Raw genomic sequence first — 17766 nt, 5'->3', positions numbered from 1 at the left:
TGACCCCCCCCTTTTTTTTTCTTTCTAAGGAGTACGAACAGATGTGAAGGGTTTCTTCACTATGATATTTACCGTCATTCTGTTGGCTAATTGTGTCAGTTCCCTTCCACTGTCTATAGGAGCAGGGGATAATGCAGCAGCTGTACCAACACAACTGATAGCCATCTATTTTATGTTCATGGTGGTGAGTATGAATTGTTTTTATAAGAGGAAAATTTCCATGTGTTCCTCCTTCCACATCTAACCTATTTGACACACCAGGACTTGGGAGAGAGGCTTTATGCTAAAACTTATTATAGTCTGTAGAAGAGAAGGAGCTGCCTTTCCTTCTAGGCTTTGTGTCTGCTGCTCTGATGTCAGTCCTATGATGTGGTTGGCATGGCCTTTCTAGTGAGCTCTTAACAGACATTTCTTGGGATCACATTACAAAATCATAGTAAATTAGAACTTCAAGAAAGTGTTGTGATTGGCTGATCCCCCACAACAGGACAGACTGCATCCAGTGTGAGAAACTTGCCTGCTATTTTAACATAGCAGAGGTGATTTGGTTTATTTAGTAGTCTCATGTGGGAAAGCCAAGGATAATTACATGGTCAATGTAATTGTTCAGTATGAGGAGTCTATCTCAGAGTTCACTTGTTCTGAAAACTGTTAGAAATAGTAAAAGATTCCAGATTCCTAAGTACTAACCATTCTCCTGAATTAGCACACTTCTGCTCATCTGTCTGTAATTGATTACTCAGTCTTAGTCTTTCATGCCCATAAATTACACAATTAGTGTAAATGAATCAATCAATTAATGGAGCCAGATCCCACATTTTTCCAAAAAGGATATCAAGTAATTAGAACAATTAATGTGTGGTATTTGTTCACATTCTTTCTGCTAGTGCAGGAGCATACTGTTGCTTGGCAATGGCAGATGCATGTCATTGAGAAAAAGAAAACATTTGGTTTTATTCTTATTTATATGGTCATATATGTATAACTATCCTCTAATGTAAAACTTCAACAAATATGTTATTAATTTTTGTTTGAGAAATTGTTAAATGCACATAAAGTGTTTAAACAAAGTCCATGGTATTTTCTTTCTCCTAAATCCTTCCCTGTGGAATTTTGAATGAGAAATGTCCCCTAAGGCTCAGGGACTTCAACACTTGCTTCAAAGATGATGACATTGTTGGAGAGGTTCTGGAAACATTAGGAGGTAGAGACCTGATGGGAAAGTCTGTCCCTGGGCAGGAGAGGTACTGTGGGTGTCTATAGTGTTGTCCTCCTTCCTCTTCCCTCTCTTCTCTGCACTGTCACATGAAGATGTGTGCATTTTGCTTTCTCTCCCATTTCCTTGCCTGCTGCCTCCCTTCCAAGATGGCCTCTTATCTGTCTGGAAACCCAAAGCCAAAGGAACTCTCTTTTCCACAAGCTGCTTTGATCATGGTGTTGTGTCTTAGCAGTAGGGAAGTAACTGCTACATTTCCTGTTACTCATGCCATTCTCCTTTCCTTGTCTCATTCTTTGTTCTGCATTTTGTAAACCACTGGGTCCACTTAGCTGTGCCCATACATGCCTCTATGGAGGGCCACCTACTGGAGGATGGGCAGGCTCTCAGGGGTCACACCCTAAAAGAAAACTGGCTTTCACCCTCCCTGCAGCCATCAACTGCCTGTAGTCCCTCAGGTAGGGAGTTCATGGCCAGCTCTATCCTTCATACAGGAATTTTTTTTTCTGTCTTGATCTTGTACAAGTGTTGCCCATGTTGTCACAACTGCTCTGCATTCATATATGTTACTGTCCTGTTGTGACAGGAAAACACTCTCTTGTTGTAATTGTCCACTGCCTCTGGCTCTTACAATCTCTCTAGCCTCTCTTTCATCATGATCCTTGATCCATGGCAGGAGGGTGTGATATCCAGATGTCCCATTCAGGGCTGTATCCTGTGTAGTCTCTTTTCTCTGTGTGTTGACCTGTGGAGAGTCTGTTTTAATCACTGTCTCCTGCAAAAGGAAGTTTTTCTGAAGGTCTGAGATGCACTAATTTATGAATATCACAACTCATTCAACGTCAATTTAATACTGTGTCAATTTAGAAGAATAACAGTAGATTCTCCTCTGGGACCAATGACCCCACTAACCACAACATCAGGCATGATTTATATTATTGCAGCCCCAGGAAAGCAGTCTCAGGCTGAAGCATGGCTCAAAGAGATACTCACAGCATCAAAAAATATAGACATTTTCTATCTGAGGGCTTTTTTAGGGAAAGTTAAAAAACTCATGCATACTCTTGGTGGTTACTTGTCTTTATTTTCTCGTGTTGGCTCCTCTTGCTATTACATTCATTTTATTCCTACTCATTGATCCTTGAATTACTACGTTGCTTTGTCTTCTGTCTTTTTTTTTTTTACAAATTATATCTAAGCCAATAATTTCAGGCAGTATAAAAGTCATAAAAAGGTCACAGTCCAAATGTAAAGATTGTGCAAAGCTTCTAATTATCCAGTAACACCTGCAGCCCTCATTTGTGGCTGCAGAGTAAAGTTATCTTCTGTAGCCTTGATTAGTCAGAATTTATTTTCACAAATTGAGGTCAGGAATAGGTGCTAGGAATTCATCATTTGCCAGCTAGCAATCATTGGGCTTTTTGTATTTACAACTGAGCCAGATCCTACAGCTGTGTGTCATTCCTCATCTAGGATGGTTGATCTTAAAAACTATTAGCAAGACATCTGATCTAGTCTAAAACTTTTTTGAAGATAGTACCACCTAATGGTTACACAAACAACCTGTAACTGCAATTCTCAGCATTAAGATTAAATGGATTTGATCCAGTTTGGCTCCTAGTTAACATTAATTAAAGCTGAGATTTAAAGCACCTTCTAAGTGTTACTCGCAGACCTCGTGTAACCATAGGCCTAGCTACGAAACATTATTTTAGTCATCAAAATTATACAGTTTCAGGAGAAATAATCTTCCTGACAAGCCATGGATATAAATTCCAAGTGAGATGTAATCATGAGATAAACACACTATAATTCAGGCAGTGGGGAACTTCCCATACCATATACATAGCAGAAGCAACAAGGTGAAAGCACAGCATAAGCAGAAGACATTTTGGGTTCTATAGTCTCATAAGTCTTGATTGAACTCTTGGGGGGCTGACGCCTGAACCTCAGTTGCCATCTGCTGTTGCTATAATATGTGTGTTGGCTACCAACCAGTATTCCATCTTGTAGATGAGGTCATAAATATAATCAAAAAGCAAATGGTTGGGCACTGCCATTGTAGTAGTCTCTCCAATACCTCCATGTATTTCATTTACCACAAGAAAGAGAATACAGACAGGTGGAAAGGCCACTGTCCTTGATCATACTTGTAACTTCATCCCAGGTCTCCTGGAATTCCCCTCCCCCATATTTCAACAGTTCTATCTCACTTCCCATACTGATATCAGCCAGTCAAGATGTAAGTCATTACATACAGCAGACAAAGAAAAACTGAAGGAAGTTCTGCCCATCATATTCAGAATTGGACTTAGAATACTCTGCTAAGGCTACTGGCTTGGATTGTAGAATAGTTTCTGTAAAGAAAGTCTTGGCATTCTTGTTCTTAGACCCAAAAGTCTCTTTTATTATTGGGCACTCCTTTTGGGGTATGGTAATAATAATTTCACCCAAGATTGTTGGGGAGCTGGACTCTCAGGGGGATGGAGCAGCAGACAAACATGACAGTGGAATAGTGAAGACGGTGATAAAAAGAAATTCCACACTAGCTCAGAACTGAGTATAATAAAGCATTATTTGTTTAGGGGTAGGCTCACAGATCACAGTCCTCTGCTTGAATAGGAAATAGCAACTGAATCCCACAGCCAGAAGAAAGAGAGAACACGAGCTTTATGTGGGCATTTATAATATAAGAGGCCACACCCAAGTGGGCAGGTAACTTAAAGGTTACTGGCTATAGGAGTTCCTACAGCACCACAGATAATCTGTAGGAGATTGGCTCTATTGCCATCTGTAGTAGGAGCAGCCCAGCTCCCACACGGCCAGTTTTACCTGAAATAACAATACACAAATTGTATTCTTTTAAACACTGCCTGGCCCATTAATTCTAGCCTCTTATTGGCTAATTCTCACATATTGCTTTAACCCATATTTAATAATCTATGTAGCACCACGAGGTGTGGCTTACCAGGAAAGATCTTAACCTGTGTCGGGTAGGAGAATCATGGCGACTGCCTAACTTGGCTTCTTTCTCCCAGCAGTCTGTTCTGTTTACTCTGCCTACCTAATGTTCTTTCCTATTAAAGGGCCAAGGCAGTTTCTTTATTTAACTAATGAAATCAACACAAAACAGAAGACTCCCACATCAGCCATCCCAGAGCAAGGACCACAAAGCACAGCAGAAACAGCAAGGCCCATGACCATTTCCAGGAGCTCTGCCCATTGTTGGTTCTGGTCCTTCTAAGGGAAACTTAGTCACCTTGGAGCCCAGAACTGCCTGAGCATTGTTATAGAAGGTTTAAAAATGAAATGCAGTTCTACAGTGACTCTAGTGCATTGGTGGAGGGTTAAAGACGATTGAATGTGTCCATAAAAATAAGATGGACAAAGTTTGTGTGACCTCTCCCTTTTCACTTCTCATATGTGGTTACATATTTAGGGGGGTGTACACAACAGAATAAATCTATCCTGGCGAATATATGGCTGGAAATTTCAAAGGTATATGGGATATGATATTCAACTGTCTTGAGCAAGTTTCCTTACATTGTGAGACAGATTGGTACTTTTTTGGAGTAGGCTGCCTAGAACAACAGCTCTTCCTAATGATGTTGCTCCTGTTGCTTGCCAGCCTTTCTGCCTTGGTTTACATGTCTGCTTTTGCTATGGGGGGGTTCTTTGGATCCTAAGTTTTATCTGTGTCCACAACAAATATAATCTTTACTTAAAAAATTAGAACTGAGACACCATTGAAAGGAAGCAGGCCTCTACCTCCTTGAGGCTGAATGACTTGCTCATCCATAACTAAACTTTGCTTTCACTTTGAAAGCACTTTTTTTTTGGTTTCAGAAAAACTTTAGATATAAAGAGCATATTCGATCATTTCTGTCAAATATAAAAATAAAACTTTAAAGAAATCTGTTTAATTACTTGAATCTTTTCAAAATAAACCTTTAAAATCATGGCTCAAGACTTGCTATCTCTAAATGGTTACTAAGCAAGGTCAACCCTGGGATTCCCAGCTAGCTTGTGGATCCACTGAATACCAGGTCTTGAAATAAAGTCACTGATTATAATACACACTCAGAAATTTGTCCACTGTCAGACAGAAACCTACAGAACTCTTCAGCAGCTCTGTGGTCAACAAAAAGCTATGAACAGACAATAAAGAAGTTTCTTTCACCTATTTCTTTCATTCACATTAGAAAATACAAACAATACAAATTCTTGCTTATTAAAATAAATGATTAACCAATAAACCCTCATTCCATGAATATAGTTCCTAATACATTTTCTAAAATAATGAGATAATATGCCAAAATGTGGGCACCATTAAAACAGAAAGCACACATTCCAGCACCGTCCTTATGGCTTCCAGCATGTTTCAAATGTGAAAAAATAATTGCACCCTTTTCCTGCAGCTGACAGATTTCTTACTGAGGTAATTAAACTCACCAACATATTTGAACAGCAACACAAAATCAAATTCTAAACTAGCATATTAATGTCATAGATATAAAAGATTTCTCTTTACTCTTCTTCTGTACCCTGATGATAAGGAAATAGTTGATATTTAATACCTACTTTCAATAGTAAAACACCCATGGTCCATGGAATTTTAAAACGTAAGAATTTTTTTAAAAATATTTTAAGAATGTAAAGTTAAGACTGAGTGTGGTGGAATATCCCCTTATCCCCAGTACTCAGGAGTTAGAGGCAAGTGGATCTCTGTGAGTCCAAGGCCAGACTGGTCCACAGAGCAGTGAGTTCCAGGGCAGCCATGGTTACATAGAGAAACCCTCTCTCAAAAAATAAAAAAAAAAAGATGACAAAGGTGGTGGGAGGTAAAGATAGATTTTTAATTAAAAAAGGTTTATGTATGAAGATTAAAATAGCTAGACTGGAAAAAAAACTAGAAAGCTTATACAAGTTTCAATGGTCCAAGTAAGTTATTTTAGAAATATAAAAGATATGACTTAAAGATGATATACATGATAGGGCAATTTGTGAGTCAAAGGTCAATACACCGATGTCAAACCTGTACTTAAATCAACAGAGTTATCATGAGGCATTGACCAAGTCATTTCACATTTATGAACACTGGCTTCTAAAGCTTTATATAACCAATTCCAAATATCACAGAACCAAAACAAAAATACATGTAGTAAAGATAGTTAATTGTGTTTTGCTAACAATATTAGATTAACTCCTTAAAAAATAAAACCAAGATTTGTTTATATTTGTTTGTGTTCCTTTGTTTGAGCTTTATCTAAATGTCACATGGAGTTATAGTCCCAAGGCTGGTAGAGCTGTCCTGTGTTTTCAGAAGAGCTTACACCCTACAGCAAACGGGACACAGATGGTGAGAGAGGTCAGGCAGAACTTTGGCCATTTTCTTCCTAGCTCAGACAGTATGAAAGACTATCAGATCCCTCTGGTAAATTCTCTGTCTTTTTGATCAGGGAGGTCATGTAGTTATGGAGAGGCACACACTGACCAGCCTATATATTACAATAAATTCTTGGGGGTCAGGCTATATGCAATGGAAAACAGAATTCATAATTATGTGGGAGTTGTGTTGGTTAGTTTTCTTTTCATGTTGTCATAAGTCTTGGTCACAATGGAGAGGAAACCTCTTCAGGAGTGCTGGCACATGCCTACAGCCAGCCTGGTCTATGGGACAGCTAGAGATGCAGAGAGAAATCTTGTTTCAAGCAAAACAAAACAAAACCAACCTCTGTTGAGAAAAGATTTCATCAGATTCACTTTTGGCAAGTCTAGGGAGGAAGTGTTTTTTTTATTAATGATTGATGTGGGAAGTCCCAGCCCACTGTGGACAACATTACAGTGGGAAGGTCATCCAGGCTGTAGAAGCCATGATGAGTAAGTCATTAGGCACCATTCTTCCATGGTCTCTGCTCCAGCTCCTGCCTCCAGAATCCTCCCTTGAGTTTCCACGTTGACTTCTCTTAATGATAGACTGTGGTCACGATGGGAAAGCCAAATAAACCCTTTTGTCCATTATCACACGAGTAGAAACCAAATTTAGCTGGAGTCTACACAGGTGGTGTTAATCAGGTATGAGTGTTAATGAACTTGCCAAAAGAAAAAAAAAGAGGTATGGATATAATTAATAACCCACATGGGAGATCTGAACTGAACCCCTTTGAAGGAATCCAGATGAACTTCTAAAATATCAAAGAGACAAAGAAACTGAAACAAACAAACAAACAAACATTTAAATATGCACTGGTAGGAATCCACCACCTCCTCAGGTGGAGGGACATGAACATTACATGTCTCCTATCTTTGGGAGTCCAGTGGATTTCCCACCAAGGAAACTAAAATCAATTTCTCATTAGCTGTGTCGAGGATCTCTCCTCCACTTTGCTTTCTCTTGGGTTACAAAGTTTTCACCCAGAATCGTCTGCTAAAATTTACAGTCCATGGTTTTCCTGCTTGGGGACCAAATACTACTGAAATGTCAAAAACCAAAACAAAACAGAAAACAAGTTGAAAAGGAACTGGGAGGCCCACTTGCTGTGATGTTAACTGAGAACACAGTTCAGAAGGTTAAGGAGGTGGGTCACGTTCCAGCCAAGGGAAAGGCTGCTGATATTATTGTCCCAGGGAAATGAACAATCTTAGTTCAAAGAAAACCTTTAAAATGAACATTTAAAAGTCTTGTTTATTATTTTACATGATAATAAAAACTTATTAATGTAACAAAAACATTTTTTCTAACAGTTCATTTTGATGAGTGTCTAGTCTTAACCTTAGCTAGGAAACAAAATATACATATAAACAAACAAAAACCAGAAACCTTTCTCTGATGAACAAGTACATGTGCCCCAAATTATCCCCTTTGGATCATTCAGGTAGCCTTTAAAATTCATTCCCAAAAGGACTCTAACAATCCCTCATAACCTAAGAGACATGGAGTTGGTAGCATTCACTCTGCTTTTACCTTTGCTAAATGTGCTTATACAACTGAAATAGACAGCTGAATACTTGGGTAAACTGTACAGTGCATGTGCCCAAGGAGTGATGCTCCATCTGTGTGGCAGGACATCCTCAGGTTTAAGGATCCCTTTCCTTTGAGTGGGACGCTGTCTATCAGAGAAAATGGCATATTGCCTTCTGTATGTGAGAAGGACACATGGATTGGTAAAGTTTGCCAGAGTCTTTCTTCTTGTTTCCAGATGTACAGGCAGGCCCACTGAACACCTCTTATCAGTAGAGAGGATGAGTTATTCCTCACACTACAGGGGATGGATTCTCTCATCAATGGGTAGTGATAGCTCCAATGGATGATGTTACCTCTGTCAGGTGTATTGTTGATGTTTAGAATTGTTCACCTAATCTGGGTCTTTATTATTTCCTTGTGAAATGTAGTATTGTCTTTTCAATTTCTGTAAACCATACTGACATTTTGAAGAGGATTGCATTGAATCTATTTGTTGCTTTAGGTAGGATGGACATTTTCCTATTTATTCTATGAATCTATTAGCATAGAGGTCTATCTTCTTGTATATTCAATTTTTTATCCATGTCTTAAATTTTCTCTTGTACAAGTGTTTTATTTGTTTATTTATGGCAATATATTTCTCCCCTTTCCCCCTTTTGAGTTTATTGTGAATGAGGCCAATTCCCTCATTTTGATCCCATTGTGTTTGAAATGTGTAGTTGAAAAAACTGACTTTTATCTGTTTGCCATGGTGTTTTATCACAGCCACAAAAAAGAACTAAGACAGCTTGTTATTATATAAATTATTAATGTGTATCATATAATAATTATATTATATTATGAAGTTTTTTATTGGACTTTAAAATCTAGTTATGAAGACAAATGTATTTTCTGTAGAATCGTTTGGTCAGGAGCAGTCTGAATGCATGCACACAGTCATTGTTTTGCAATGCTACTGTACTTAAGAGTGGACAGAACAAGTTTTATGTGAACTTCAGAGCTGTTCCTTGTTCAGCCCCATCAGTGCCTTATGCCATTTCCGTGTGGTTCTGTGGTTTGGTATTGTTTTTAAATGGGGGATTGGGCACTCTTTCTTCTGCTTTTTACCACATTGTGTGGTTTATCTATTCTAGGCTTGAAGTTGTCTTAAGGTGGTATTTTAAATGAATCCAAAATTACTTCTAAAGTCACAAAGGGAAAGTCAAAACTCTTATACGTAACAGGACTTATTGATCCTTGAAATTAAAAGTGGGTATATGATGTTCAGTGTTTGTCCTATTTAGGGTTTCTGTTGCTGTGATGAAACACCATGACCAAAAAGAAAGTTGGGGAGAAAAGGGTTTATTTGACTTACATTTCTATATCACTGTTCATCATTGAAGGAAGTCAGAATCATAACTCAAACTGGCAGGAACTTGGAGGCAGGAGCTGATGCAGAGACCATGGTGGTGCTGCTTATAAGCTTGATCAGACTGCTTTCTTATAGAATGTGGGACCAGCAGACCACGGATGATACCACCCACAATGGCTGTCCTAGACCACTGAATAGATTGTGGATAGATTGCAAGCCCTTTTAAAGATAAACATCTCAAGCACATGTTTGACTCATACAGAGAGGGGTGGCAGGTCCTCCATTTTGAAACCACAAAGAGCCTTGGCTTTGCAAAGAGTGAAGAATTCTGTTTATAGTTAACTGAAAGAATGTTGTAAAAAGCTGATCTGAGCAGAAGTGGTCTGAAGGATGAAGGGGTTTAGAATAGGAAGGATCTTGTCTAGATCTCTAACTCACTGGACTGGTTCTAATGTGTGGTTTGCTCTTTGTAGTTTATTACAGGTCTGTCACTATATTCCATATCCTTCATGCACGACCTCTCCTGGCTTTACTCCTTGAGCATTCTGCATTATGGATTTACAGTAAGTTGTCCTGTCTATCACTGTATTTGGGTTCTCCAACTGTAGCAACTGAAATGATTCCAAACCAAGTCCTTTCCCCAGCTGTAATCTTTAGCCAGCTACTGCCCAGGGGTTTCCTTTTAGGACCAAAAGATGAGAGATTTCCTGTTGGTTTTAGGCAAAGGCCAGTGAGTCATCTTGGGTTTTCCCCTGGTCATGTGTTATCTGAGGGAAATAAAGGGTGAGAAAAATGACAGAGTAAAGGGGAGAGGCAGATGATACAATAAAAAGCTTACAGTTGAGGTGCTGCTCAATAAGGAAATAATTAAAGGATCAGGGACTAAGATATATAGTTTATATCAGATAATAAAAGAAACAGAAACCATGTGATTCCAGAGCCATATTGGCCTTCACAACTTGTTTCAATGAAAACAAACAAGACTATATTGTTGCTATAATTCAGTATTATTGTTTTAATTACAGTGTTTACGGGGTTATGGACTTGGTAGAGAGGGGGGATCCTGGAGTAGTCTAGTTACAGAGTCCACCTCTTAGTAGTTGGAAAACCCCATCATTTCAATCCTAAAATTCCTGAGTATGGGGACGGGATTGCTTTGCTAGACAGACTGAACTTTTTGGGAAACCACAGAGAAACCCTGTCTAGAAAAACCAAAAAAAAAATATTTTTTGGAAATTACTGTCAAAATTGAACTTGGCATTAAAGCTGGAAACATTCCATGGATACTTATGGAAATATTAATCTGTTTGCCTTTCCCTGTTCTTGTTTGTGTTACAGGCTTTGCTGCACAATGAACTCATGGGACAAAACTTCTGTCCAGAAAACAAAATAGAAGAAATCAATAGATGTTATAACTTTGTAATGTAAGCTTGAGTTCAGTGTCACAATGGGGACACAGAATGCTCCTCAGCTTAGAGGGGAAACCCATCCTTTCAGGATTTACTCTGTCCTCTACCCATTCCCCAGAGTGAGTCATTGTAAATCAATGCACAGGTGCCTGTGTTTCCATCCTAGTGTTCCATGTGTAGATAATGTGCAGAAAGGGTTTGTGGGACCTTTAAAATCGTTTTGGTGTGTTGATTGTGGTTTTGAGTTCCTTGATTCAGAATATTTGAATTTGACTTAGTCTCTTCTGTGTAGAAGGAGCAGCGGGCTGCATTCCTGCCACCCGGTTCCCAGCTGCCTGGCTACCTTATGCCCCAAAATAACAACACAGAAACTGTATTCATTTAAACACTGCCTGGCTCATTATATCTATCCTCTTCTTGGCTAACTCTTGCTTAACCCATATTTAGTAATCTGTGTAGCACCACGAGGTGGTGTCTTACCAGGAAAATTCTAGTGTACATCCATCTCGGCTGGAGCTTCATCGCATCTGACCCAGAGAGGAGAGGCATGGCAATTGCCTCACTTCCTCTTCCTCCCAGCATTCTGTTCTGTCTACTCCACCGACCTAATTTTCTGACCTATCAGGCCAAGCAGTTTTCTTTATTGATTAACCAATGAAACAACAGATTGACAAATGAACTTCCCACATCAGTTCTGATAGTTTACAAAGGCATATAGTTTCCACATGGTTAGATTAGGGTTCCTTTGAACAGAGCCCAAGAATGTGAGGACAGCAAGGACCAGTGTAGGGTTAAGCCAGCCAGCTTGCCTCGGGTGAATGTTTACTTATAAATGGGGCGTGTGGGAGCCTGCGCGCCCCTTGCGCTTCCTGTGCTCCGTGGGAACCTTGGTCCTGTAAGTCTATTTCTTCATTAAAGCTGTATATATTCTTTACAATCTGCCTGCATTCATTTACGCTGCTACATTGGTGCTCGGGTCACGTGATGGTGGCAGGAAAGGAACAGAGAAGTGCTGTGTACTGATCATGCTGTTACAGAGGCACTTGTACCACTGTCGGGCAGGGCGGGGCACACAGACTCGTGGTGCGGGGCCAAATCCAAACCGCCGGGGCTAAGTCTCCTGTCCTGTTTGCCAACTTTCTATCAGGCACCAGGAAAAATTGAGTCGCTGTAGATTTCCAGTGACTCAGAATCTCAGCTGCTTCTAGGAGCAGTGCTGAGAGGGTACAATCTGCGTGAAAAGAGAGACCTCCTGAGGGGGGGGTGCCTCCAATTCGGGGCGGGTATCCGCAAAGCCCCACATTGGGCACCAAAAATGTAGCGGCATAAATGAATGCAGGCAGATTGTAAAGAATATATACAGCTTTAATGAAGAAATAGACTTACAGGACCAAGGTTCCTGCAGAGCACAGGAAGCAGAAGGGGCATGCCTGATTTATAAGTAAACATTCGCCCTAGGCAAGCCCGCCCCCTAAGGGGCTGGCTTAACCCTACAGACCAGAAGGTCCTGCCAGCATTCAGGATCTTACTTCTGCCTCACACTCTAGAGGACTTCAGGAAATCAAAGGGTGATGTCTCTGTCTCTGTGTATGTGTGTTTAAATGTTTTATCAGAAGACTTGTCCTGCAATGAAAAACACACATTTCACTAAATTCACTAAAAAGCAGCTGCTTTTCGAACCTGTGTCCAGGGCCTTGCAACCTGCTGTGCTCCATCTGCTACCCAGCCTCTGTCTGAAGTCCTGGGCTCCTGGGGATGTTCCATAGCTGAACATCCATTATTGCCACTATTCTCTTATTCAGAAGCTGACAGAAATCAACTTACTTCTGTCTGAAACCCTTCTTCCCTTCTGGTACTTGGTCTACAATTTGATGCTGTGTTCTTTTGCCTGACTGTGTGCACAAAACTTTGATCTCTTAAAGCATCTGTGTGTTGTTATATACCTGAGGTTTTCTGCTTAATGGGAACCAAGTACTTCATCCATGCCTTTGCCCTTTGAGGAGAGAGCAGCATTGTAGATTTAGAAATGAATGACATGGCTATGTTTACTAAGCCTGCTTCCACTGCTTTTAAATAGATGTGACAGCTATGCTTCTTTGGATGGTTTTGGATAATAACTAAGGGACCTGATTCAAGTAGTTTAAATTGGCATAATATATAACAAAATTGTAAGTACATCATTCTACTGCCAATTAAATATAAAGAAGAAACTGTTAATGATATGTTAAAACTATGGGTTTTTAAAATCATGTAACAGTGAATGTATGATAAACTTTGACATATTTTTATATGTTTACTTACAGATGTACTGGAGAAGAATTCTTGACAATGCGGAGCATCAGTCTCTCTTCATGGGGATTCTGGGAGAATATCGTGGCCTTAGCTTGTATAATGACTATACTCTTATCAATTATCTTTGTACAATTATTAGTTCTTAAGAAAAAGAGACATTTTAAAATTACACTTCCATTTTCTATGAATTATCCTTAAAAACAACAACTAAAAACTTTGTTTTTTTCTGTAAACTCAGTAAAATTAATGGTTACTGGTAGGTTATTGGAGAGAGGCAACCATTGATTTCATGTGTATACTCAGAGGAGAGGCAGTTAGGCTCCAGTAGATATTCACACAGACATTACTGATTAAACTCTGTGGGTCATAAGACAAAACCCAGAGTTATGAATGTGGGAAACAGACTTGTAAAGAGGGTATTTGGAAGGGTTGGAAGGGAAAAAAGAAAGGTAGGAGGGAGTAAGATTGGCTGAAGTGCATAATGTACCTATATGAAATTGTCAAATTTTTAAAAATAAAAATTACAAATATAAAAAGGAACTTCTTATGTATAGTATCTAATGAAGACTTTTTCCTGTTTGGTTTCTGTTATACTGTAAATCAGCAGTGATTATTTTTTAAGTTCACAAAATAGTAACATACTAAATTATAATTAAGAGAATCTAAGCACCATGATAATGTTATTAAATATTGCATGTTAGTTCATCTCATTGATAATTATCATGAGAGGTAGCCAATCAAATTTGTTTTACCTAGGAATAGAGAATTTATCCTAGAAAACCTTACATTGTTTACATTTTTACACTTTCATCTTTGCAGTGAGAACATAAACTATCATCCACCAAATGAATTCATCATCGGCCATTATCTGGTCTATAAAAATGTATTGATTCTGTTTTAAAAGCTTGGTTCAAAAATATGTTATAAAAACCCATGTTATTTCTAAGGTTAAAAATATCAGTGAACTTGGTGTGGTGATGCATTCTTACAGTGTCTTCTCTTGAGAAGTGGAAAGATCCAGAGGTCAAAGTCATCCTCAGGTATACAGTCTGTTTCAGGCTCCCCAAGGCTAAAAAGACACAACTTCAAACCAAAACCAAATCAAACAAAAGACCACACTAAACGAATGACCATAAAAACACCTTTGATGAGCTCATTGAATAAGATTTGTGGATGGTGTCTTAGTTAGAGTTTCTATTGCTTTAATGAAACACTATGACCAAAAATCAACTTGGGGAGGCAAGGGTTTATTTGTCTTACACTTCCATATCACCATTCATCACCACAGAAAGTCAGGGCAGGACCTAAAATGGCAGGAACCTGGAGGCAGGAGCTGATGCAGAGGCCATGGAAGGGTACTGCTTACTGGTTCTTTACATTCCTCTTTCAGAATCTTTCTTATAGAAGCCAGGACCAACAGCCCAGGGGTAGCCACACCCACAGTTGCTGGGTCCTCTGCATTGAACATCAATGGGAAAATGCCTTACAATTGGATCTTATAGAGGCATTTTGTTGATTAAGATTCCTTTTCTGATGACCCTAGTTTGTGTCAACTTAGCATAATACAGCTAGGACAGATGGATACTACTCTGCCGTGATGTAATAGCTCCGTCTTGATGGGGGCCTTTGACTAAATTTGCAGTATGAAGAAATGAGATTCCCCTTTGTATGCTGTGAATATGATTGGGTAATAAAGAAAACTGGCTTGCCCTGTTAGGGCAAAAGAGTAGAGGTAGGCAGGGAAAACTAAACTGAATTCTTGGAGAAAGAAGGGCGAAGTCAGAGAGAATCCATGAAGCTCCACCAGAGATGGACGCCAGAACTTTAGCTGGTAAGCCACAGTCACATGGTGATACACAGATTAACAGAAATGGGTTAGTTTCAGATATGAGTTAACTCAGTGGTATAGAATTAGGTAAGAGGCTCTCCCAAGGAACATTGCAGAGACAAAGATGTTGGGACCCTGCCTTGTACAGCAGTATCTGTAGAAACTGCCTCTTGGGATACTTGCCCACTCCTTCTCTGTTAGTCTTTAAGATCCTTTGAAGCCCTAGAGATTATAGACTATCATATAGTAGCTGCTGCATCTACACATTCCCAGATATCTATTTTCCTGGGTGTCTATAATTTATATTCATAACTTTTTTATTAAGTCTTTTTCCGTAACAGGATAGTACTCATCATCAATATTGATGTTTTTAAATATCTTTAAAAAGTGATGCACAATATAAAAAAAGGTCCAGTGTGGCTCTTGGTGTAGACTTGGTGTGCCCCTAGCTCTTTCTGTTGCCCCATTCAGTGTTCCTTCTATCCCTTCTATCCTATTTGCATTCTTTTCTGATTATGTTGACCCACAGACTCTTTCTATCACACTAGGCTAGTACTCAGGTAGAGATCTTCATCCTCCTTTTTGTCCTCCATTCTGGTCTCTCTAGACTTACACTCAGTCCTACTGCAGCCTGTCTACATGAGTCACCACACACACACACACTGTATGTGTCCATCTTCTCGGGACTTGGGTTTTTGTCAATGACTCAGAGAAGGCAGCTCTTTCCTGCCACCCTAGAGTATTTCCTTCCAGCCAAGCTCTTCTATTCCTCTGTGAGTATTTGCTGACTTTCAGAATAGCTCTTTACCAGGGACCTCACAATTCTCACAATGGTCTGGAACTTAGGGACAACACAGCTGCCACTCATAGCCAGGGGCAGAGTGGGACACAGAAACCAAAAAAGAACACCCACCAACAAAGCCAAGACCAGATATGTATAGCAGGAAACACTTCAAATATCATAACTCCAGATTCTTAGATCCAAGTGCAGAAAATAGAAACATGGTCAACCAAGACAGAATGCCACCTCCAGAATGCCCTATTAAAACACTGAAAACTGTTCTACTACAAGATCCAACTAGAGAACTCTTGGCTATAGATCCAAAGGACTCTACGTATTACTACAGAGGTATTTTGTCATCTATATTCATTGTTGCTCTGTTCATTAGAGCCAGAAATTGGGAACAACTTTGATGTCCATCAACTGACAAATGGATACTGAAAATGTGGCACATTTACAGGATGGGACACTATTCATCTGTTTAGAAAAAATGAATTATGGAATTTTCAAGAAAATCAACGCATCTACAAGAACTTATTCTGAGTGTGGCCCCCAAAAGACTGTTTTATCTTATATGTGATGCTGGTTTTTTAAACTTTAGACACATGTGCTTCAATCTGAATAACCATAGAGGTTAGGCAGCTAAAAAGGGACCAGGTAGGACAAGAGGATCTTCCAAGGAAGGAGAAATAAGAGTATAATGCTAAAAAGAGATAAATGGAAAACTAGAATTGGTTTAAGTGGAAGGGAGTGAATGGGCAAGGTAGAGGAGGAATAAAAGGGGCAATTATACTAAAGGCCATTTGAACACCTAATTGGAAATCTACTATTGTATAAGCATCCTAAAATATGTATATATGAAAGAAATAATAATGGGAACAATAATGGAGTCACCATATAATAGAGGAATTAATTCTCTGACATCTCATGTCACCAAGTAAATCTTGAATGGCAGGAATGGATTATATTATGTTGATTCAATGGCCAAAGGAGTTCCTATAGATCTCTCCAAACATCATAGATTATTGCCAATACTATTGATTGTCACCATAATCTGATAGTAGAACTCTATTACTGAAGACCCCAGCTACTTATGTCATTGAGCACAGAGAAATCAAGCAGGGATGCAATTAGAGGCTTCATCCCTATTGCTTGCATTCATGATGCTGGGAGATTCTTTGTTCCTCCTACAGGAGAAGAGCATTTAGTATCACCTAGTTATAAACTCTGTGACCTCCATCAGTAATACGCTTGTAAGATATTCTGGTACAAATGTCATGGGAGCCACCTTACCAACTATTTTTTTTAATTGGGATTAAAGTCCCCTACATGGAATGAAGCCTATATCTGGCCCTATTAAGTGGCAAGGGAACCTGAGTGTAGATGGAGCTGCAGGCCTGCTTTCCTGCCACCTGGCTCCCAGCTGCCTGGCTAGCTTATGCCCCGAAATAATTACACAGAAACTGTATTCTTTTAAACACTGCCTGGCCCATTAGCTCTAGCCTCTTACTGACTAACTCTCACATCTTGATTAACTCATTTCTATTAATGTGTGTAGCACCATGAGGTGGTGGCTTACCGGGAAGGATTCTAGCCTATATCCGTCTCAAGTCGGAGAATCATGGCGACTGCCTCATTGTCTTCTTTCTCCCAGTATTCTGTTCGGTCTACTCTGCCTATCTAAATTCTGCCCTATCAAAAGGTCAAGGCAGTTTCTTTATTAACCAATGAAAGTAACACATAGACTGAAGACCCTCCTACATCACCTGAGACTAGATAGGTGCTGAGTCAGAGGAAAGCCTGCTACTATGTTTTGGCTAAAGAAACAATGCATAAGTAATTCCTAATGATATATTGCTATATCTACAGACTAGAATCTTGTTCAGTTCTCAGCAGAGAACCTTCTTCTTGTAGAAGATGGTAAT

General features: G+C 39.4%; 1 protein-coding gene across 3 annotated transcripts in view; it reads left to right on the top strand.

Annotated features, from left to right (window-relative positions):
* The window catches only part of LOC121440948 (ATP-binding cassette sub-family G member 3-like), a 67481-nt gene extending 53495 nt beyond the window's left edge, over positions 1-13986 (top strand). The window contains exons 13-16 of one of the 3 annotated variants that reach the window (XM_041642017.1): positions 120-184; positions 10005-10094; positions 10870-10955; positions 13244-13986. In XM_041642017.1, the coding sequence (XP_041497951.1) occupies positions 120-184; positions 10005-10094; positions 10870-10955; positions 13244-13430 (428 nt within the window). In that variant the 3' untranslated portion in view covers positions 13431-13986. Of the gene's footprint in view, positions 1-29; positions 185-10004; positions 10095-10869; positions 10956-13243 lie in introns of all 3 variants that reach the window. The other 2 variants (XM_041642016.1, XM_041642015.1) reach the window with 2 other exon arrangements.
* The last annotated feature ends 3780 nt before the right edge of the window (positions 13987-17766 follow it).

The sequence above is a fragment of the Microtus oregoni genome, unplaced genomic scaffold (assembly GCF_018167655.1).
Source record: "Microtus oregoni isolate MIOR12 unplaced genomic scaffold, Mior012 000072F_ref0000427, whole genome shotgun sequence".
In the NCBI taxonomy this organism is placed as follows: domain Eukaryota; kingdom Metazoa; phylum Chordata; class Mammalia; order Rodentia; family Cricetidae; genus Microtus; species Microtus oregoni.
Note: the sequence above shows the minus strand (reverse complement) of the source record. Positions and strands in the feature narration are given on the sequence as shown.